The sequence below is a fragment of the Dama dama genome, chromosome 12 (genome assembly GCF_033118175.1).
Source record: "Dama dama isolate Ldn47 chromosome 12, ASM3311817v1, whole genome shotgun sequence".
Lineage (NCBI taxonomy): Eukaryota > Metazoa > Chordata > Mammalia > Artiodactyla > Cervidae > Dama > Dama dama.
The window spans coordinates 28,418,430-28,438,163 of NC_083692.1; the positions used below are offsets into that span (position 1 = coordinate 28,418,430).

The 19,734-nt window shown below is 36.6% G+C and overlaps 1 protein-coding gene across 1 annotated transcript in view; it reads left to right on the forward strand.

Moving 5' to 3' along the window:
* The window catches only part of KCNH5 (potassium voltage-gated channel subfamily H member 5), a 367,668-nt gene extending 348,182 nt beyond the window's left edge, over positions 1–19,486 (forward strand). The window contains exon 11 of the mRNA XM_061158360.1: positions 18,539–19,486. Coding sequence (XP_061014343.1) covers positions 18,539–19,486 — 948 coding nt within the window. The remainder of the gene's footprint in view (positions 1–18,538) is intronic.
* The last annotated feature ends 248 nt before the right edge of the window (positions 19,487–19,734 follow it).

Genomic DNA, 19,734 nt, shown 5'->3' on the forward strand with positions numbered 1-19,734 from the left:
ACCCATTTGTATCTGGCTTCTTTCATTCAATATTGTTTTGTTGGAATCATTCATGTTGCCTATAGTTGTTCACTAATACCCACTGTAGTTTTCTGCTAAATAAATATACTTCAACTTGTCTGTTCTACTCTCGATGGACATTTGGGTTTCCAGTTGGGATTATTATAAACTATATTGCTACAGACATCTTGTGTATGCCTCTTTATTTACATTTGTATAAATTTTTTGAGAGGAGATATACACCTAGAAGTGAAATTTCTTAGAGTATGTTTATCTTTAGCTTTAGTAGATACTCATCAAACAAATTTTACAAGTGTTTGTATGAATTTGTACACCCACCAGCAGTTTATGAGCATGCAATTTTTCTACATCCACACCAATATTTGTTATTTTCTTTCTCATTTGAGCTATTCTGCTGAGTGTGTAAGGGAAACACATTGTGGTTTTAAATTTCACCCTACCTTGATTCTTATTTAAGATGAGTACTGTTCCATATAATTAATAGCAATTTATATATAGCTTTTTTTGGTAAAATGTTCATTTTTCTATTGGGGTTATCTGTCTTTATTCTTAATGATTTATAACAATTCTTCATAAATGTTGCATGTGAGTCCTCCATAGGGTATAGGTATTGAATTTCACTCTGATTGTCTTTTGATTCCCTTCATGGTGTCTCTAAAAGAACAAAAATCTTTAATTTTAATGTAGTTAGTTTCATTTATTCTTTTCCCCTCTTTTGATTCCCACTTTCTGCTTGCTGTTTAAGAGATCTTTTCTTATCTCAAGGTACTGAAGATTTTCTCCTATATTTTCTTTTAAGAGCTTTATGGGTATGGTTCTCCTTATTTGGATCTGCAATCTATCTCAAGTTTATTTTTGTGTTATAATGTGAGATAAAGGGCAAGGTATTTCAGGTATTCCATTTATCATATACCTGTATTGAAAAGATTATTTCCCCCTATTTACTATACTATTACTTTAATCATAATTTAGTGTCCAAATATGTATGGGTCTATTTCTGAACAGTCTATTCTGTTCATTTGTTTGTCTATTCATGTGCTACTATAGAGTGAATAATTATGTTCCCTCAAAATTCATGTCTTGAAACTTACTCCCTAATGTGATGGTATTTGGAAGAGAGGCCTTTGGAAAGTGAGTAAGTCATTTGGTAGAGCCATAAATGGCATTAGAATCCTTATTAAAGAGGCTCCAGAGAACTCCCCTCGCCTTTCAATGAAAGATGAGCCAGGGCTTCCCTGGTGGCTCAGAGGGTAAAGAAGCTACCTACAATGCAGGAGACCTGGGTTCTATCCCTGGGTCAGGAAGATCCCCTGGAGAAGGGAATGGCTACTCACTCCAGTGTTCTTGCCTGGAGAATCCCACGGATAGAGGAGCCTTGTGGGCTATAGTCCATGGGGTCTCAAAGATGTGGACATGATTGAGTGACTAAACACACACATATATAAACCAGGAAGTGGGCCTCACCAGATACCAAATCTACCAATATCTTGATCTTGGATTCCCCAACCTCTAGAACTGTGAGAAATGAATTTCCAGTGTTTATAAGACACCCATGAAATTCATGCAGCCATGAAATTAAAAGACGCTTGCTCTTTGGAAGAAAAGTTATGACCAACCTAGACAGCATATTAAAAAGCAGAGACATTACTTTGTCAACAAAGGTCCATCTAGTCAAGACTATAGTTTGTCCAGTAGTCATGTATGGATGTGAGAGTTGGACTATAAAGAAAGCTGAGCACCAAAGAATTGATGCTTTTGAACTATGGTGTTGGAGAAGACTCTTGAGAGTCCCTTGGACTGCAAGGAGAGCCAACCAGTCCATGCTAAAGGAAATCAGTCCTGGGTGTTCTTTGGAAGGACTAATGTTGAAGTTGCAACTCCAATACTTTGGCCACTGATGCAAAGAACTGACTCATTTGAAAAGACCCTGATGCTGGGAAAGATTAAAGGCAGGAGGAGAAGGGGACGACAGAGGATGAGATGGTTGGATGGCATCACTGACTCAACAGACATGAGTTTGAGTAAACTCTGGGAGTTGGCAATGGACAGCGAGGCCTGGCATCCTGCAGTCCATGGGGTCACAAAGAGACTGACTGACTGAGCGACTGAACTGAACTGAACTGATAAGTCACCCAGTCTATAATATTCTGTTGTGGCAGCCTAAGAAGACATATGCTATACCACAGTATCTTAATTACTATCAGTTTTAATAGGAAAATATAGGCAGTATGTCTTCTAGTATTTTTCCTATCAATTAGTTGTGATTTGGCTATTGTATACATTTTACATATGCATATAAATTATAAAATTACCTTGTTAATCTTCAAAAGATCCTGCTAGGATTTTGATTTGCATTATAATAAATCTATGAATCAATTAGGGGAGAGCTTCTTCCATTTTAACAATAGTCAGTGTTCCAATTCATACACATGGTCTGTCTCTGCATTTTTTTGTCATTTATGTTTATATTCTCTATGCAAAATTTTCCCAGAACCCAGCTGACCCTCAAAAACATAAAGTCTCATACTCCCTCTCCTTCCCTGCTTATGTCCTCAATCAACTATGATCTCTCATACTTCTCCCTTTTATCCCATGTGATTCTCAACTAAAAATAAATAGCTTACTCCTCAGAGATTATCTTTCATTCAGATACAAAATTCTCTGAAGTCTCAGATAAGCTATAGTTCGTGCTTTCTAAGAAAACAGGGCAAAGATTCTTCTTAAGTTACATATTATTTTACCTGTGTTGTTAGGAGACAATACTTCCAATCACAGTAATGTATGGAATATGATGCCCTTCCACATAAGGGTAACACAACTAGCTAACAATAAATAATAGCTAATAATAATAATAGCTAAGAATAAATAGAAAATGATACTGGCAGATCTATCTTGACTGTAAGCATATTTGTAAACATATTTCCAAATAGAATAAATCACAGATATATGTTTTAATTAATGAATAGCAATTTGGTACCAATATATGAATATATTATTATTGGAAGCTTCAGGTTAGGTTATCATATATTCTAATGCCATCTAATACTCACATATAGTTTTTCAAAATTTGTGCCCCAGAGCCTAGATCCCTTTAACCAGACCTTACAATGATAAGAGCTCAAACTTTACTTCCAGGAGCCTCTGTTGACTCTGCAGTGTGTGTATGCACATGCATGTTGGTAGGAAACTGAACTGACACATCTCAATCACTCAGTCAATCCACAGCTCTGTTCTTTTTAAAACTGTAGTTTCCAACTCCTGACAACTGCAGCACTAAGGAAACAGCCACAGAGCTTCTCACTCGTCTTTGACTAGAATAACTAATTACAGTTTAGCACTGTGGGAACAAAGTTATTAGCTATTACCCAAATCTAGACACTGCAATTCAATTACTGGCCCACACTCTTTAGAAGCACAACCTTGGTAATTAGCAGCAAACTTTCATCTTATCTCAGCACAGCATGTGAGCAGTTGCCTGTGGAGGAAATGGAATCAAAACAAAAATAAAAGCAGCACATGTATGTATCCTGGCTCTGTAATTGTTACTGAGGGTCATAGGAGCCTCAGCAGAGCCAGAGTTTGATGAAAAGAATTTTGACACTTGGAAAATGTGGCAAGGGTACAATCTTCTAGCAAGAAGTTATGTTAGGAATAATTTAAAGAGAGTAAAGTAGATTGTCTGTCTTATTTCATGTATCTGAAGATAATTAAAGCTGAAAAGAACTAAATCCAGCCTTGTCATAAGTGAAGTGAAAGCCGATAGTCGTGTCCGACTCTTTGTGACACCATGGATAACACAGTCCATGCGATTCTCCAGGTCAGAATACTGGAGTGGGTTGCCTTTCCCTTCTCCAGGGGATCTTCCCAGCCCGGGGATGGAATCCAGTTCTCCCTCATTGCAGGTGGATTCTCTACAAGCTGAGCCATCAGGGAAGCCCAAGGGATAAGTATTTAAGTAAAGAAACTGAAGTCCCCAAAAGATGGAACTTGTACACAAGGTCACATAGCTAATTAGATCCCTGGCTAGCACTAGAATGTCAGTCTCCAAATGACCCATCATTGTTCTTTCCACTGGATCCTCTAAACATCAAGTCACTTGCAAAAGGTTTTCTAAGTTGGAAGGGGGCACTTATCACCAATTCTGTTTCTACTAGCCTTTTACTAGAATGTAAAATATTGAAAGTATTGTACAGCTATTCAAATGGAATAGAGATGGTCCAAAGAGGCAGGGCAAAATTACTTGCACAGTTAATTTAGCTTTTATGGAAAGTTCAATAATCCAAGTGGTGAATGAAAGGGGAGTGATTTCTACACAAGAACTTGGTTATTTTGCAATCAACAAATACTTACAGACACCATTTTGAATTCAACTGGGTCAACATATGCTATATTTATACCACTCGTTAGATTCAACATATGCAATTTATGTTTGTTTGATATAGAATAGCTAAATCAGCCTGATAAAATAGAGAATTATTTACCTGTATAAATAGATATTTAAGTACATCTGATGTTTAGTCCTGGGTGTTCATTGGAAGGATTAATGCTGAAGCTGAAACTCCAATACTTTGGCCACCTCATGTGAAGAGTTGACTCATTGGAAAAGACCCTGATGCTGGGAGGGATTGGGGGCAGGAAGAGAAGGGGATGACAGAGGATGAGATGGCTGGATGGCATCACTGACTCAATGGACATGAGTTTGAGTGAACTCTGGGAGTTAGTGATGGACAGGGAGGCCTGGCGTGCTGTGATTCATGGGGTCGCAAAGAGTCGGACATGACTGAACGACTGAACTGATGTGTAGAAAGACTGAGTGGCTTGGTCAGCTTTATACAGGTAGTCGGAGATAGTATCCAAACCCTAGTCTCCTGACTCTCAGAGACATCTTTAAAAAAAATTGATGCATCATTTTAAACTACAAACAAGAGAGTGGACTTAGTTCTGAATCTAACTGAATGGTTGGCTATCCATCCAAGTGCCCATTCACTTGATTCCTCTTGAGTTTCAGCTGTCCAATTCCACAAAATAAAGAAATATCCAAGAATTATTTTATGTAAATTTGATTCCAAATGTAAAAGACTGACACAGTAAGATAGCATCTAGACTAGATATACATTGCTGAATCTTTCTAGAAGATAATACTTCAAGGGATAATTATTTACCTATCAATCTATATTTCCTAGCAGCAAAGAATTTATGTGTCATAGTAACTAAAAGCTGAAACATTCTTTTAGCATCAAGGCAAAAATTAACACATATTTAAATATACTAGAGTTGGTTTTTCAGACAAAACTGTAGAAATTTTCTTTCATTAAGAAAATATTTTTTAAGGTACTGTAACTGCCTTACTTCAATAATGGTTCTTCCTGAGGCACAGCAATTATCTTACAAGGCAAATGCTAAAGCCACATATTAGATGTGTTCCTGGGGACAAAGAAATAGTATCAAATGAGATCTAGTAGAGTAATATAGCTGAAAGTACATTGTAAACTATAAAACAAAATTATACATAGCATTAGGAGTGTCAGCATGGAATAGTGAAAGGAACACTGGAGTTGGCAGTAGAAAATATATTTCAGTCCCAGCTTGGCCATTTGCTAGCTAAATGAATTCAGGCAAGTCATGTAACTTCTCTGACCTTCATTTGTCAAGTAGGGATAATAATAATTGCCCTCCTGACTTGTAGAGTTTGGAGAAGGGGGATGAGGCAACATATGCTAAAGTGTGTTATAAAATGTATCACATTTGACAAATGTTAAGCAGTGTTATTTTCTACTTGCATACTGAAGAGTCCTATTACATATTCATATGTCTGTATCGCCTTCTGTGTGTTAAACTTTCAGCCCAGTCATGACTTTGGTGTATGCTATTACTAAAGTGATTTAACCTCATTTATCATTTAATTTCCTCCCCCCTAGGCCTTTGATCCTTTAGATCTTTTGGATCTCTCCTAAATTTAGATCAGACATTCTTAAATCAGAGAACTCTAGTTTCTGAGTTCAGCAGAATCAGGTTAGAAACCTAGTTTTGTCTCTCGTTAGTTGTGTAGGCTTGGGGAAGATTTTAAAATATCTATAAGCCTCAGTGTTTTAGTCTATAAAATGGATTATTGTTCAATTTAGATGAGCAAATAATCCATGGGAAATACTTAGTACAATTCCCCCAATCTGTTTTTTTATTGCAGCAATTCCAAGATAAAGACATGTGGACACAATTGCTACCATGATTAGAATAACTATGTTATCAAAAACATTGTGATCTAATGGTCCATTTATGGATTTAAGCCAATACTACTGGCTTTATTCTTACATTGCATAGCAAGCAACATGTAATGGTGATTTTTTTTTTTTTATCAATTTTGTTCCTTTAAACCTGAGTGTGCTAAAAATTCTATAAGAACTTAAAAGTAAAATAACTTTATTATTCTGAATCTTCTTCTAAATGTCTAAATGCTTACAAATAGTTGCAGTTGAAAATTATAACTCTTTAAGAAGGATTCTTTTTTTAATAGTATATGTATATTGTGTTCAGATTCTGGGAAAATAAATTTTAGCTAATTTTTGTTTAGCACTGCCTTAACAATTATTTCCTTTTTATGACTTGTTCCCCAAAATTAATTTCATTTTTGTTTTTATCTATATATCAAGTATAGAGCCCCTGTGGCTCAGACAGTAAAGAGTCTACCTGCAGTGCGGGAGACCTGGGTTCTATCCCTGTGTCAGGAAGATCCTCTGGAGAAGGAAATGGCAACCCACTCCAGTATTCTTGCCTGGAGAATCCCATGGCCATGGGCTGTCAAAGAGTTGGACACAACTGAGTGACTTCACTTTCTTTTTCTTTCAAGTATGTAAATGACAATTTTCTGTTCAGTATGCTTGAAACTGTGATGTTGAATTCAAATTTGAATCTCCCATATATCTGTTGCCAGTAAAACTATGTGAGTGTTTGTTTAATTATTACCTCTCCATTGTTCTTGTCTTATGTAATTTATTTTCCTTCTTGGTTAATAATCAGTGTTTTAGTTTGTCTTGACCAGTAGTTATGGAAATAGTCTTAATTTCATGTCTATTTATTGATGAATTTATATTTTTTTTTGGTGCAAGAGGACTTTTTTGAATTGAAGGTAGTTTTTCAAAAAGTTTATGATTCTATTTTTAGATATTATTTGAATTCTTAATTGTTGAAGAAAACATAACATAAAAATTTACCAGCTTTATTAAGTCATACGGTCCACTGTGTTAAACATATTCTCATATTTGTGTCCCTGGAAATAAGTTGCAATACTGTTGGGTATCAGCTTAAGTTGATACCAAGAGTGAGACTCTGCCACCATTAATTCTAAAATATGTGGCAGTAACTTAACAGGAGTAGAAATAAGTAAGGAAATTGATATTTGAGACATGAAAAGATGGAAACCAATATTTTCCAGGGATGAAACATGTGGTATAGTGGACACCTGTAATTGTGTTCCAATGCACTAGTTCTTTTGGAAAAGTTTGGAAAGCAGAATACTAGTAGTAAGTGGGGGTTGTGACTGGTTACATTTAGCAAGGCATGAGAAGAAAGAGGTGATCACAGATAAGAATTGGCTGGCCTGTAAGCAGATAGGGAAAGGATTTAGAACATGAAATGTAAAAATAAGACAGAAAAGTTTTTGTACAAAAATGACTTTTTGGTACAAAAAAAGTCTATTTAGACAGTTTTATGGCTTCCCTGGTAGCTCAACTGATAAGGAATCCGCCTGCAATGTAGGAGACCTGGGTTCGGTACCTGGATTGGGAAGATCCCCTCGAGAAAGGAATGGCCACCCACTCCAGTATTCTGGCCTGGAGAATTCCTTGGACTGTGTAGTCCATGGGGTTGCAAAGAATCAGACACGGCTGAGTGACTTTCACATGGCAAAGATCAGGTAACAGAGGTGTGGCATCCCATCAAACATGATGCTTTCAATGTAGTTTCCATCATGGAGAAAGAGACAGAGGCAGAGACTGAGAGTAACAGAGACATGGTGCCAAGAAAGTAAAGGATTAAACCAGACTTGAGAACTATATCTAGGAAATAACTTTTTGTGGGGTTGCAGGAATATGGAATCAACTATAAACAGATCAGAAGTTAATTTTTTTAAAGATAATCATATGGCCAAAGAAACCATCAGTTCAGTTCAGTCGCTCAGTCATGTCTGATTTTTTGCAACCCTATGAACCACAGCACTCCAGGCCTCCCTGTCCATCACCAACTCCTGGAGTTAACCCAAACTCATGTCCACTGAGTCGGTGGTGCCATCTAACCATCTCATCCTCTGTCATCCCCTTCTCCTTCTGCCTTCAATCTTAAACTTGGTCTTAAAAAATCTTTTTTTTTTAATGTGAGCTCAAAACCAAACCTCAGGCCCCTAACTGCAGGTAGGAAGAAGCTGAGGAAGTGCTACAGTCTTGAGATAGGATAAATTTTCCAACCCCAATAATAGGTTTGAACCATAGAGGGAAATGGACAAAAATGAGCATCCAAGGAAATGGAATCATGAGCCACAGAGAATAGTGGATGATAGAGCTTATCCCACAGAGCAGACTGAGAAACTAATAAAGGATTTTACCCCACTACCAGGGCAGAGGGCCATCACAGTGCCTGCCTGGCAGATCTCATCATTGCTGTGGACCAGTGATGGCTGAGCCTCTCAGCCGTGATTCCTTACAGCTTTTAATGGGAGTGTTAAGCCAGTTATACTGCTTTTGTTCCACTTTGATACATTGTGCTCATGTTTATATATGCATGTATGTACATATGTGTGCATCTGTGTGTGTGTGTGTGTGTGTGTGTCTAGGGGGACAGATAGCTTGTCTTTCTAGTTTATAGGATACCATATCCGGTTTCACCATCAGAAAATGGTACTGCTATTTATACTTTTGTGTAGCCTAAAGAGAGACTTTGAATTTTTTTTTTTTTTTCCTAAGATTGTTTATCCAGTACATCTGCAAACTCCATTAGTCTTACTGGCAAAATAAAATCAGAGTTTGACCACTTGTCACTACCTCCATTTCTTTTCTTTTCTTTTTTTTCTTACTACCTCCATTTCTATCTCTGTTGTCTTAGTCAAACATGATGTCTCAGCAGAGTTACCCAAAAAACTTCCTAATTGGTACCTTCCTCCTGTCATTCTGACCATATAATTTATTTTTACCACAACGGCCTGAACTATCCTTTCAGAGTGGAAGTGAGACCCTCTGCTCCAAAGTCTCCCATGGCGTCTCCTTACATTTAAAAACCGAAGTCCGTGGCCTCCTCTCCAACCTCCTTGGCAGTAATTCTCCCCACGGTTACTAAATGCCAGTTGCTCAGTCTTCCTCACTGTTCATCAAACATGCAGATGCTCTCAGCTCAGGTTCCCCCTGTCCCCATGGCCATCTGCATGCCCAGCTTCTTCATTCCATGACTGTCTTTGCTCCACTATCACTTCCCAATAGAGATCCAACCACTTTGCCTTCTCTAGGTCCTTATACTCTTTCTTTTTCTTTGTAGCCCACATCACCTGACATTCTATGGAATAGTTAAGAGGTGTTGTTTTGTTTACTGATATATATATATAACTCTTAAACAGAGCTTGAAACATGGTAAGTGTTTAACAAATACAGTGTGAAAGATTATCTTATTTGCTTCTGTATCCCACCATCCATGTGTCATAAAATAAATTCCCTGAGGATGTAGAATAGGACAGAACCAGTTCTACCTGGGGTCAGTAAGTGAAAGTCTCCCAGCACAGTGGCTTCCTGGATGCCCAGCCTTAAGACTTTGCTCTCAGGAGAAGAGCCCCAATCTTGGTTGAATACTCTGTTGCTGCTATCTTGAAATTCTTCATCATTTTGAACAAGGAGACCTGCTTCTTTTTTTAGCGATACAATTCATGCACCATACAATTAACCATTTTAAAGGATACAGCTCAGTGATTTTTTGTACATTCACAAAATTGTGTAACCATCACCACTATCTAATTCCAGAATATTTTCATTACTCCAGAAAGAAATCTCACTCTTGCTAGTATTCATTCCCCATTTCCCATATCCCCTAAACTTTGGAAAACATTACTTCCTGACTAAATTTGCCTATTCTAAACATTTTATATAAGTGAAATCATACAATGCATGACACTTTGTATCAGGCTTGTTGCACTTAGGGTAATATTTTCAAGATGTCACAGGGATCAGTACTTTGTTTCCTTTTATGGCTAGGTAATGTTTTTTATATGAGTATACCACATTTTGTTTGCTGATTCACTCATTATTAGATATTTGAGTTGTTTCTACTTTTTGGCTATCATGAATAATGCCACTATGAACATTCATGTACAAGTTTTTGCATCACTACATTTTTATTTTTCTTGGATATATACCTACTAGTGGAATTGCTGGGTTGTATGGCTACTGTATGTTAAATTTTTGAGAAACTGACAAGCTGTTTTCCACAGAAGCATTTTTATATTTGCACCAGCAGTATATGAGGGTTCCAGTTACTCTACATCCTCCCAACACTTGGTATTTTCTGCTATTAATAATACTTGTTATCTTTTTATTATAGCCATCCTAGAGGATGTGAAATTGTGGTTTTGGCTTGCATTTCCCTAATGACTAATGATGCTGAGCACCTTTTCATGTGCCAATTGATAATTTGTATATCATCCTTGGATAAATATCTTTTCCAATTCTTTGACTATTTTTATATATTTTTATTGAAGTATAGTTGATTCACAATGTTGTATTAGTTTCAAGTGTAAAGCAAAGTGACTTACATTATTAATTGATCCCTCCCCCTTAATGTTTTTCCTCTGGTAAGCATAAGTTTGTTTTCTATTTCTATTGGCCTATTTCTCTTTTGTATATAAGTTCATTTGTAAAAGCTTTTTGAGATTTCATATATAAGTGTTATTATATTCGTCTTTCTCTCTGAATTACTTCGCATGATAATCTCTAGGTCCGTCCATATTGCTGCAAATGGTATTATTTCATTCTTTTTTATGATTAAGTTTTGAATTTTAGTGAAGTCCAAATTATTTATTTAATATTTTTGGTAGCTTGAGATTTAGGTGTCAAAGAAAGCTTTGCCTAATTCAAGGTCACTAAGATTTACGTCTTGGGTTCTTTCTAGGAATTTTAGAGTTTTAGCTCTTACATTTAAGTCTTTGATACATTTTTTAGTTGAATTTTCTATACGGTATGAGGCTGGCATCTGTATCTATATACATCTATATGTTTTTTCTTTTTTGTGAACATGCAGTTGCTCCAGCACCATTTGTTGAAAAGGTTAATCTTTCCTAATTGAATCCTCTGGGCATTCTTGTCAAAAAGCAATTGACCATAAATGCATAGATTTATTTTTAGACTCTTAGTTCTATTCCATTGATGTATATGTCTGTCCTTATGCCAGTACCACATTGTCTTGATTACTAAAGATTTGGAATAAGTTTTTAAGCTGGGAAGTATGAATCCTCCAACTACATTCTTATATTTTGATATTTTTAGATATTCTGGGTCCCTCACATTTCCACCTATATTTTAGGGTCAGCTTGTCAGTTCCTGAAAAATAAAGTTTTTATTTTAGTTCCTAATTAACTTAGGAATTAAATCTACAGATGAATTTGGGGGATATTGTCATGCTAACAGTACTTAGTCTTTCAATTCATAAATATGAATATCCATCAATTTGGAGCTTTAATTTATTTGAGCAATGTTTTATAGTTTTTGTGTATAAGTCCTGTGTTTCTTTTGTTAAAATTTTTCCTAAGTATTCTATTTTCTTTGATGCTGTCTTCTGACATTATTTTCTTAGTTTTATTTTTAGATCATTCATTACTAGCATAGAAATACAACTTTTTTTTCGATTTTTGTATCCTACATTCTTGCTGAAGTCCTTTATTAGCTCTACTAGTTTTTTTGTCTGTGTGTTTGTGTGTGTGTGTGTGCATGCATGCACAATTGTATGTGGATTCCTAGGATTTTCTGTGTACCTAATCATGTCATCTCCAAATAGAGATGGTTTTAATTCTTTTTCATTCTGGATGTCTTTTATTTCATTTTCTTAACAACTTCCCTGACAGTTAGCTTCAGCACAGTGATAAATAGGAGTGGCAAGATGGTACGTACCTGTCTCTTACCTGAACTCTTGAAAGAGCTTTCAGTATTTTACCATTAAGTATGATATTAGAGGCCCTGAATTTTTATGTTGTATTTGGTCCTACATATTGTATAGCCGGGCTTCCCTGGTGGCTCAGATGGTAAAGAATCTGCCTGTAATGCAGGAGACCTGGGTTCAGTCCCTGAGTTGATCCTCTGGAGGAGGGCATGGAAACCCACTCCAGTATTCTTGCCTGGAGGATCCCCATGGACAGAGGAGCCTGTTGGGCTACAGTCGATGGGGTCACAGAGTTGGATATGACTGAGCAACTAAAAAAAAAAATAAAAAAGCACATTGTTTAGCTGGTCCTGCCTCATAAAGAAGAGCAGAGTGAGCTGAGGATTAAAGGATAAGTAGGAGCTCCCCAGCAGGTGAGGGGGAGAGAGAACACTATGTGCAGTGTTAGAGTCTAGATCTCAAAGTGACTCAGTAGCTGGTGTGTGAAGGTCAAGTGAGAGTGAAGGAAAACAGAAGCTGGAAAGGAAGGTGAACTAAACCACTGTAGGCTTGCTGACTGCATTAAAGAGCTTTGACTTTACTCTGATTTTTGTCTGTGGGACACGATCATATTTGATATATGATAGAAAAGAATAGAATAAAGGGAAATAAAGGTAGAAATTGAGACAGGGAAGACAAATCATGGATTATTGCAATCTTTGAGACTGAATCTAAACTTTGCCAGCTTTACCTTGGACTAGCTATATTCTTGGCTTTGAAGACTTTGGCTTCCTTCTTTTATGTTTTTTTAATGAAAAAACTTTACTAATAGAAATGTGTAATTATATCAGTTAAGTCTAGAATGTCCCGCATTCTAGACTTCTAGAAGGCTATGGCACCCCACTCCAGTGCTGTTGCCTGGAAAATCCCATGGATGGAGGAGCCTACTCCACGGATGGAGTAGGCTGCAGTCAATGGGGTCGCTAAAAGTCAGATACGATTGAGCGACTTCACTTTCACACATTGGAGAAGGAAATGGCAACCCACTCTAGTGTTCTTGCCTGGAGAATCCCAGGGACGGGGGAGCCTGGTGGGCTGCCGTCTATGGGGTCGCACAGAGTCGGACACGACTGAAGTGACTTAGCAGCAGCAGCAACCACATATATTCGCATTAGGCATTTCCCAACACATTAACAAAATCAAACAATTTTCTTTTTCTCTCATTTCCTTACTTTTTCCTTTCTACTCACCTCCCTTCCTTCCTTTTTCTTTGTATTAATCACTTAATTAATTAATTCCTCGAAGCTCATTTAGGACCTAAGGGGCTGAACTAGATCTATAGCACATTCCTTGCCCTGGAAGAGCCTATGGATGGTTGAATGAAGCAAGGTAGTTGTATTTCAAATCCGAGTATGGTGTATCATTGTTATCCTTCAGTCACACATGGTCACCCGCCACAGCTCTGTCACCCCGGCCTTTGTTAAAAGAAGTTTATAGCGTCTGGTATATACACAGTAGTGATTGATAAGTACTTCTTTGTAGTATTAGTTCAGGTTGGAATGGTTGGAAAGACTAGAGTTAAAATTAGTGACTAAGTTTATAGAAACAGTAAAAGGAACCAAAGCACCAAACCAACTAGGTCCTTAAAGAGAGTCAGCTAATCTGGAGCTGGTGTTTGATTGTATAAGTAGCTATAAATTCCTAGTCAATTCTGTAGATTCACAGATCTGGGAAGTGATGAGCCATTTCAGAGAGTATACTTCTATCCTCCAAATTACATAATACTAAATCCATGTCATTAAATAAATGATTCTAACCCTTTTTTTCCCCTTGCCTTTATTGGATTTCAAAGTTCAGTACACATTCAAATTATTCAATTTTGATATCCCTTTTATTATCAAATGTCCTACTTTTGAAATGGAAAGCTCAGTTGGCCATGTTCCCTGTCAAGTTTAAGAAGCTTTTATCATTTAAATAAATTAAACCTTCCATCATGGGCTCCACAGAACGTAATGAAGCAAGGAGAAGAAAAGCTTAAATGAAATAAACCCCTTTACTCATAGAAATAGTACAGGCTATTGTGCAGTCTACCAATAAATGTGTGGCTCTAATCATAGTCTGATTTGTGATTTTTCTTTTCTAATTTTGTCCTAAATTTTTTAGTGTTTATTAGCAATTTGACTTGCCATTCAGCAAAAGAGAGACACAGGACATATCAGGTGCAAGAGGTTGTAGGTTATTAACACTAAAGAAAAGAGCAAATTTTCATTTTTAAAAGCTGATTTATTTTAATCCAAGTTTTTTGTTTACATGATTTAATTCTTATATAAGTTGATCTCCTCTGAACTTTACTCAGATCCTTTAATTATTTTTTAAAATAATGTTTTGGGGGATTTTGTTTTTTAATCTTTGTTTTCTAAGGAAAAATAATCATAATTTCCATGTTAACATTTGGCAGAATTAATGTATATAGATTATGTATTGAATTATAGGAATAATTTATTCCTATATTATTATATTATAAATATAATAGAATTATTACTTTCTTATGACACATTGCCAATGTAAGAATCAACTGGATAATGAAAACTCTTATTGTTTGAAGACTCTTTCAATGCCAAAAAGTAGCCTGCAGATTATTTTAATCTAAAATAAAAACACGCTGTTTTGAAGGTTTAACTAACTAAAAATTATCAATCTTTCTCTTCCTTATGAATTTAAACCATTTTATTCTACATGATTAAAACATTAAAGGTAAGAAGCACTTCTTTAGAAGGAAAGATTTAGCATGGACTCAGATAATTTATATCAGAATGTTCATGCTTGTAATGGTAATGTAGAATAATTTCCATCCTAGTTTTTATAATGAAATACCTTCTTCATAATAAAAACATGTTGTTATTCAAAGCTGGGGTTTAGAGTCATAAAATTATGTTCAAACTATGAGCATTTATTATATTTAATGTTACTATATTTAATGTTTTAGAAATATGGTGACTTTATTTTCTTATTTGTTATATAACATATTTTTTATAAGTCATAGCAAAGTCTATCAGGCTTTGCATGTAAGACATAGGCCAACTGGTTGTGACACCTCTGTAATTTTTTTTTTAATTTCAGGGCCTATATTCTCATACCTTGCATTAGGAAAGTTTTGCTTTGTCATCAGCTAGAAAATACATTCCTAATGGATGTTATTCTATTCTTACAGTTCAAGGATTCTTACTCAAGTTCTTTAAAGATTGATCTGTGGGTCAAAAATTTGAACTTGATTCTACTCAGCAAGTGTTTGTCAACTCTACTTATTCAACATGCACAGAGCTTCAATTGTTTATTCATTTCACCACTTCGAGGGATGGTTCATCATGACAAATGCTCTGTGAAGGGTTACCTTTTGGGTGTTAAACTGCTGTATCACTCCCTACTTCATCCATTCACCTGTCTGGGTACAGTTAGAGGAGGTGATATCAAAGTTATCCTGAAGAACTGCATTAGACTGTAACGGTTAACTGTTTGGAATCTGACTCCATGAATCTGACTCCTGGCCATTTACTAGCTGTGTGCCCTACTGCAAACCATTTAAACTTTTTGTGCTTCAGTCTACTTTTCTGTAACATGACAATAATAGGACCTATCTCATAGAGGAGTAGTGACAGTTAAATGAGCTAATACACCTGTAGAAGTGACCTCTTTTTTTATAAGTATTTTTGATAAGTATTTTTATAAGTATTTTTGAATAAGTCATAATTTCTGTTCTACAGTCAAAATAAATAAATTTAGTCTCATTCAGTAAACTCCATTCAATTTAAACTTTTTTTTTTTAAGTGACCTCTGGCTTACAAGTCTGTTTATGCTAAATAGTTGATGAAATTCAGGTATGAATTCTTTGGATTCTGTTTTTCACATAGAAAACCTCATTCTTTCTTTTTCTCATTTCCTTTTACATCTTCTTGGTGACAAAATATGCCAGCCCGGTTCTATCTCATTTGTCCCTGGTTGCAGAGTGGCAGCCTGGCCCTGTCACAGAACTCACCTTGTGCTCAGTAGCATGGCATTAGGAGTCTTTGTTTTCCACTTGGTGGGAGCAGTGTCAAAGGCCTTTGTTGGCTTTTGGCTGATGGGGAGGGCCTGGCTGGTAAAGGAAATTGGAGAAAGAAGGCTTTTTTTTTTTAACTGATGTTTTACTTGGGCATATTACATCCTTAAATCACAAAGCATCCCAAATTTGGTAAGCACTCAATAATTATAAGCAATTATTAGCCATTGTATTGAAAATTTAAAGCACAAAGGTATGGCTTAAGATGCCCACAGATTCTCAGTCTCCAGGAATCCCAAATCTTTCATCTGTGAACCTCACATGGCAGTATAAATTTATCCCATTCAGATAAATAATGTATGATTTTTTAGTGTGTCCTAAATATTGCATGGATGTCTTGTATTTTATCTGACATCCCTGTGCGCCAAGCACTTGCCCTCCTCCACTGTTCATTTGACATAGATGCATTTCCCCACCCCCTAAATGTGAAGGGTAATCTCAGATATGTCTTTCCAAGGCTAAGTAACTACATTTAAAAACAAACAAGGCTGGAGTCCAGTGGAAGAAGGATGTGACCTACCATTTACATTAATCCCTTTATGTCAGTGCATAGAATCAAAGTAACTGCAATTACAATGAAAGGGAATGATCCAGGAATAGAGTATCTTCATTTCCATGTTTGGATTTGTCTGGTCTCAAAAAGTGTTAATATCTTGAAGTTTAGCACAAGCCTTGTTTACCTAGGAAGCATGAGAAACCTGTCAACCCTTTCAGAGACTTCTTATTAAACTGCTGGAGCTTTGATGTCAGACTAAAGAGATTAGAATTACATTTGTCAAAAAGATCCATTTCATGTACTAGTAGAGAAGGGAAAATATGCTGGTCTTTATAGACAGTAACTGAATTTAGAGAATATTTATTTTAAAATATAAATTATTACTTCTTGATAAGCTATATTTAGTGCATCAATATCAACTTAGAAAATGTGCTTTTATAGGGAGAATTGCCTCTCCCTGACTTCTCTGTTTACAGTCATCATCACTAGTATTGGTTCTAGCATAAGATCAATGCCTATACGGAGACAGAGGTGATGAAAATGGTATCAAACAGAAAGTGTTTTATGAGAGTTCAAGGGAGATAATCAACATATTCTGAGAGTCTATTACATGGGAGAGACTATATACTTCACATGTATTTCTAATACAACCAACAACTTAATAAGACAGGGTGATGGAGGCAAGTAATTTTGCTAACATCATAAAATTATCTGATTCTGAAAGCACATTAATATAACCCCCTTATGAATATTCCTTATAACCCTCATCTGTAGTTATTTTGTTCTTTAGAAGACTGAGTAAAAAATCTCGCACTTTCCAAATTCACCTCTGACTCTGATAATATAAGTGGTAATACTTTCTTACATAGTCAGTCTTTTATATTTTTCTTGATGGGGTTGTAACTTCTTCACAATATTATTTTCAAAACACACTTTTAATAAAATCTATGCTTACTTATTTGTGAGTGCTCATCTAATCCTGCATGTACTATGTATGTAACTTTACATTTGAATTTTTAAAATATTGGAATTTGAAGAGTCCAGCCTCCTACTCAGTGAAAGTATTACATGGACAACATTCTTATTTCTATTCAAATATTTCAGTGGTGTGAGTTTCATGAGTTTTTGAGGCAGTGTAATCAGTTAATGTGTAGCAGATTGAAATGAAGTTTGCATACTGACCTGGTATTTACCTTCCCGAAACTTCTATATATAAATCCTTGTTCTGGCCTCAGAGCCACATAAATAAATTTAATCCCTCCTTCCACCCAACTCACAGTGCTATATTGGTAGACTGCCTAACTTTTTAGTATTTTTATAGCTTAGAACGCTTATTATTTGACATTAAGAATGGGTTTGAATCATATTAATAGGATCAAAAAGAAAAAAGAAAAACTTACAGAAAATAGTGATCTATTGCAAAGAGAGAAATGTTTTCTTGCACATGCATGTATACATATATACATATATACTAACATATTAATAGATGTTTATATTTATGTATTTGTATATTTTCTGTGAAATGGGAATGTGAACAAGAAAGCAAATAGCTCTATTTAGTTGTCTCTTTACTACATTCCCCCTCTGATATGCAAGGAAGTGGGACAAAATGAGCTGAGCAAGCTTAGTCAGTGTTTCTGTGTCTGATTTCAAGTGTATTGTAGCTGTTAACTGGCACTGGACTGTTTCTCCCTTCAGAAGTGGTCTTGCTTGCCCTATCTTCAAGAGTTTCCTTTGGAAAACAGAATATACCTGGTATCTTGTCACACAAGTATAAAGTCATCTGCTTTTATAGTCAAGTTTTTAATCTTTCTGCCCCTCCACAGATCATTTTCCGCAAAATCAGTGATGTGAAGAAAGAAGAGGAGGAGCGCCTCAGGCAGAAGAACGAGGTCACCCTCAGCATCCCCGTGGACCATCCGGTAAGAAAGCTCTTCCAGAAATTCAAGCAGCAGAAGGAGCTGCGGAATCAGGGGTCAACGCAGAGTGACCCCGAGCGGAACCAGCTGCAGGTAGAAAGCCGCTCCTTACAGAATGGCGCGCCCATCACCGGCACCAGTGTGGTCACCGTGTCACAGATCACACCCATTCAGACGTCCCTGGCCTACGTGAAAACCGGCGAGTCCCTCAAGCAAAACAACCGCGACGCCATGGAGCTCAAGCCCGGTGGCGGCGCCGACCCCAAATGCCTCAAAGTCAACAGCCCCATAAGGATGAAGAATGGAAATGGAAAAGGGTGGCTGCGACTCAAGAATAACATGGGAGCCCATGAGGAGAAGAAGGAAGACTGGAATAACGTCACTAAAGCTGAGTCGATGGGGCTACTGTCCGAGGACCCCAAGGGCAGTGATTCAGAGAACAGTGTCACCAAAAACCCATTAAGGAAAACGGATTCCTGTGACAGTGGGATTACAAAAAGTGACCTTCGTTTGGATAAGGCTGGGGAGGCACGAAGTCCATTAGAGCACAGTCCCATCCAGGCTGATGCCAAACACCCCTTCTATCCCATCCCCGAGCAGGCCTTACAGACCACACTGCAGGAAGTCAAACACGAACTCAAAGAGGACATTCAGCTGCTGAGCTGCAGAATGACTGCCCTGGAGAAGCAGGTGGCAGAAATCTTAAAAATACTCTCAGAGAAAAGCGCACCCCCAATCTCTTCTCCAAAATCCCAAATGCCTCTCCAAGTACCTCCTCAGATACCCTGTCAGGATATTTTTAGTGTTTCAAGGCCTGAGTCACCTGAATCTGACAAAGATGAAATCCACTTTTAATATATATGTACGTATATATTTGTTAATATATTAAAAACAGTATATACATCTATATACATATGTGTGTATATACAGTATATACATATATATATATATATATTTTCACTTGCTTTCAATATGATGAACACAATATGGATTTTGATGTGTAAATATTGCATGTCCAGCTGGATTCTGGCCTGCCAAAGAAGATAATCATTAAAAACATAGATATTGCTTGTATATTATGCAGTTGACTGCATGCACAATTT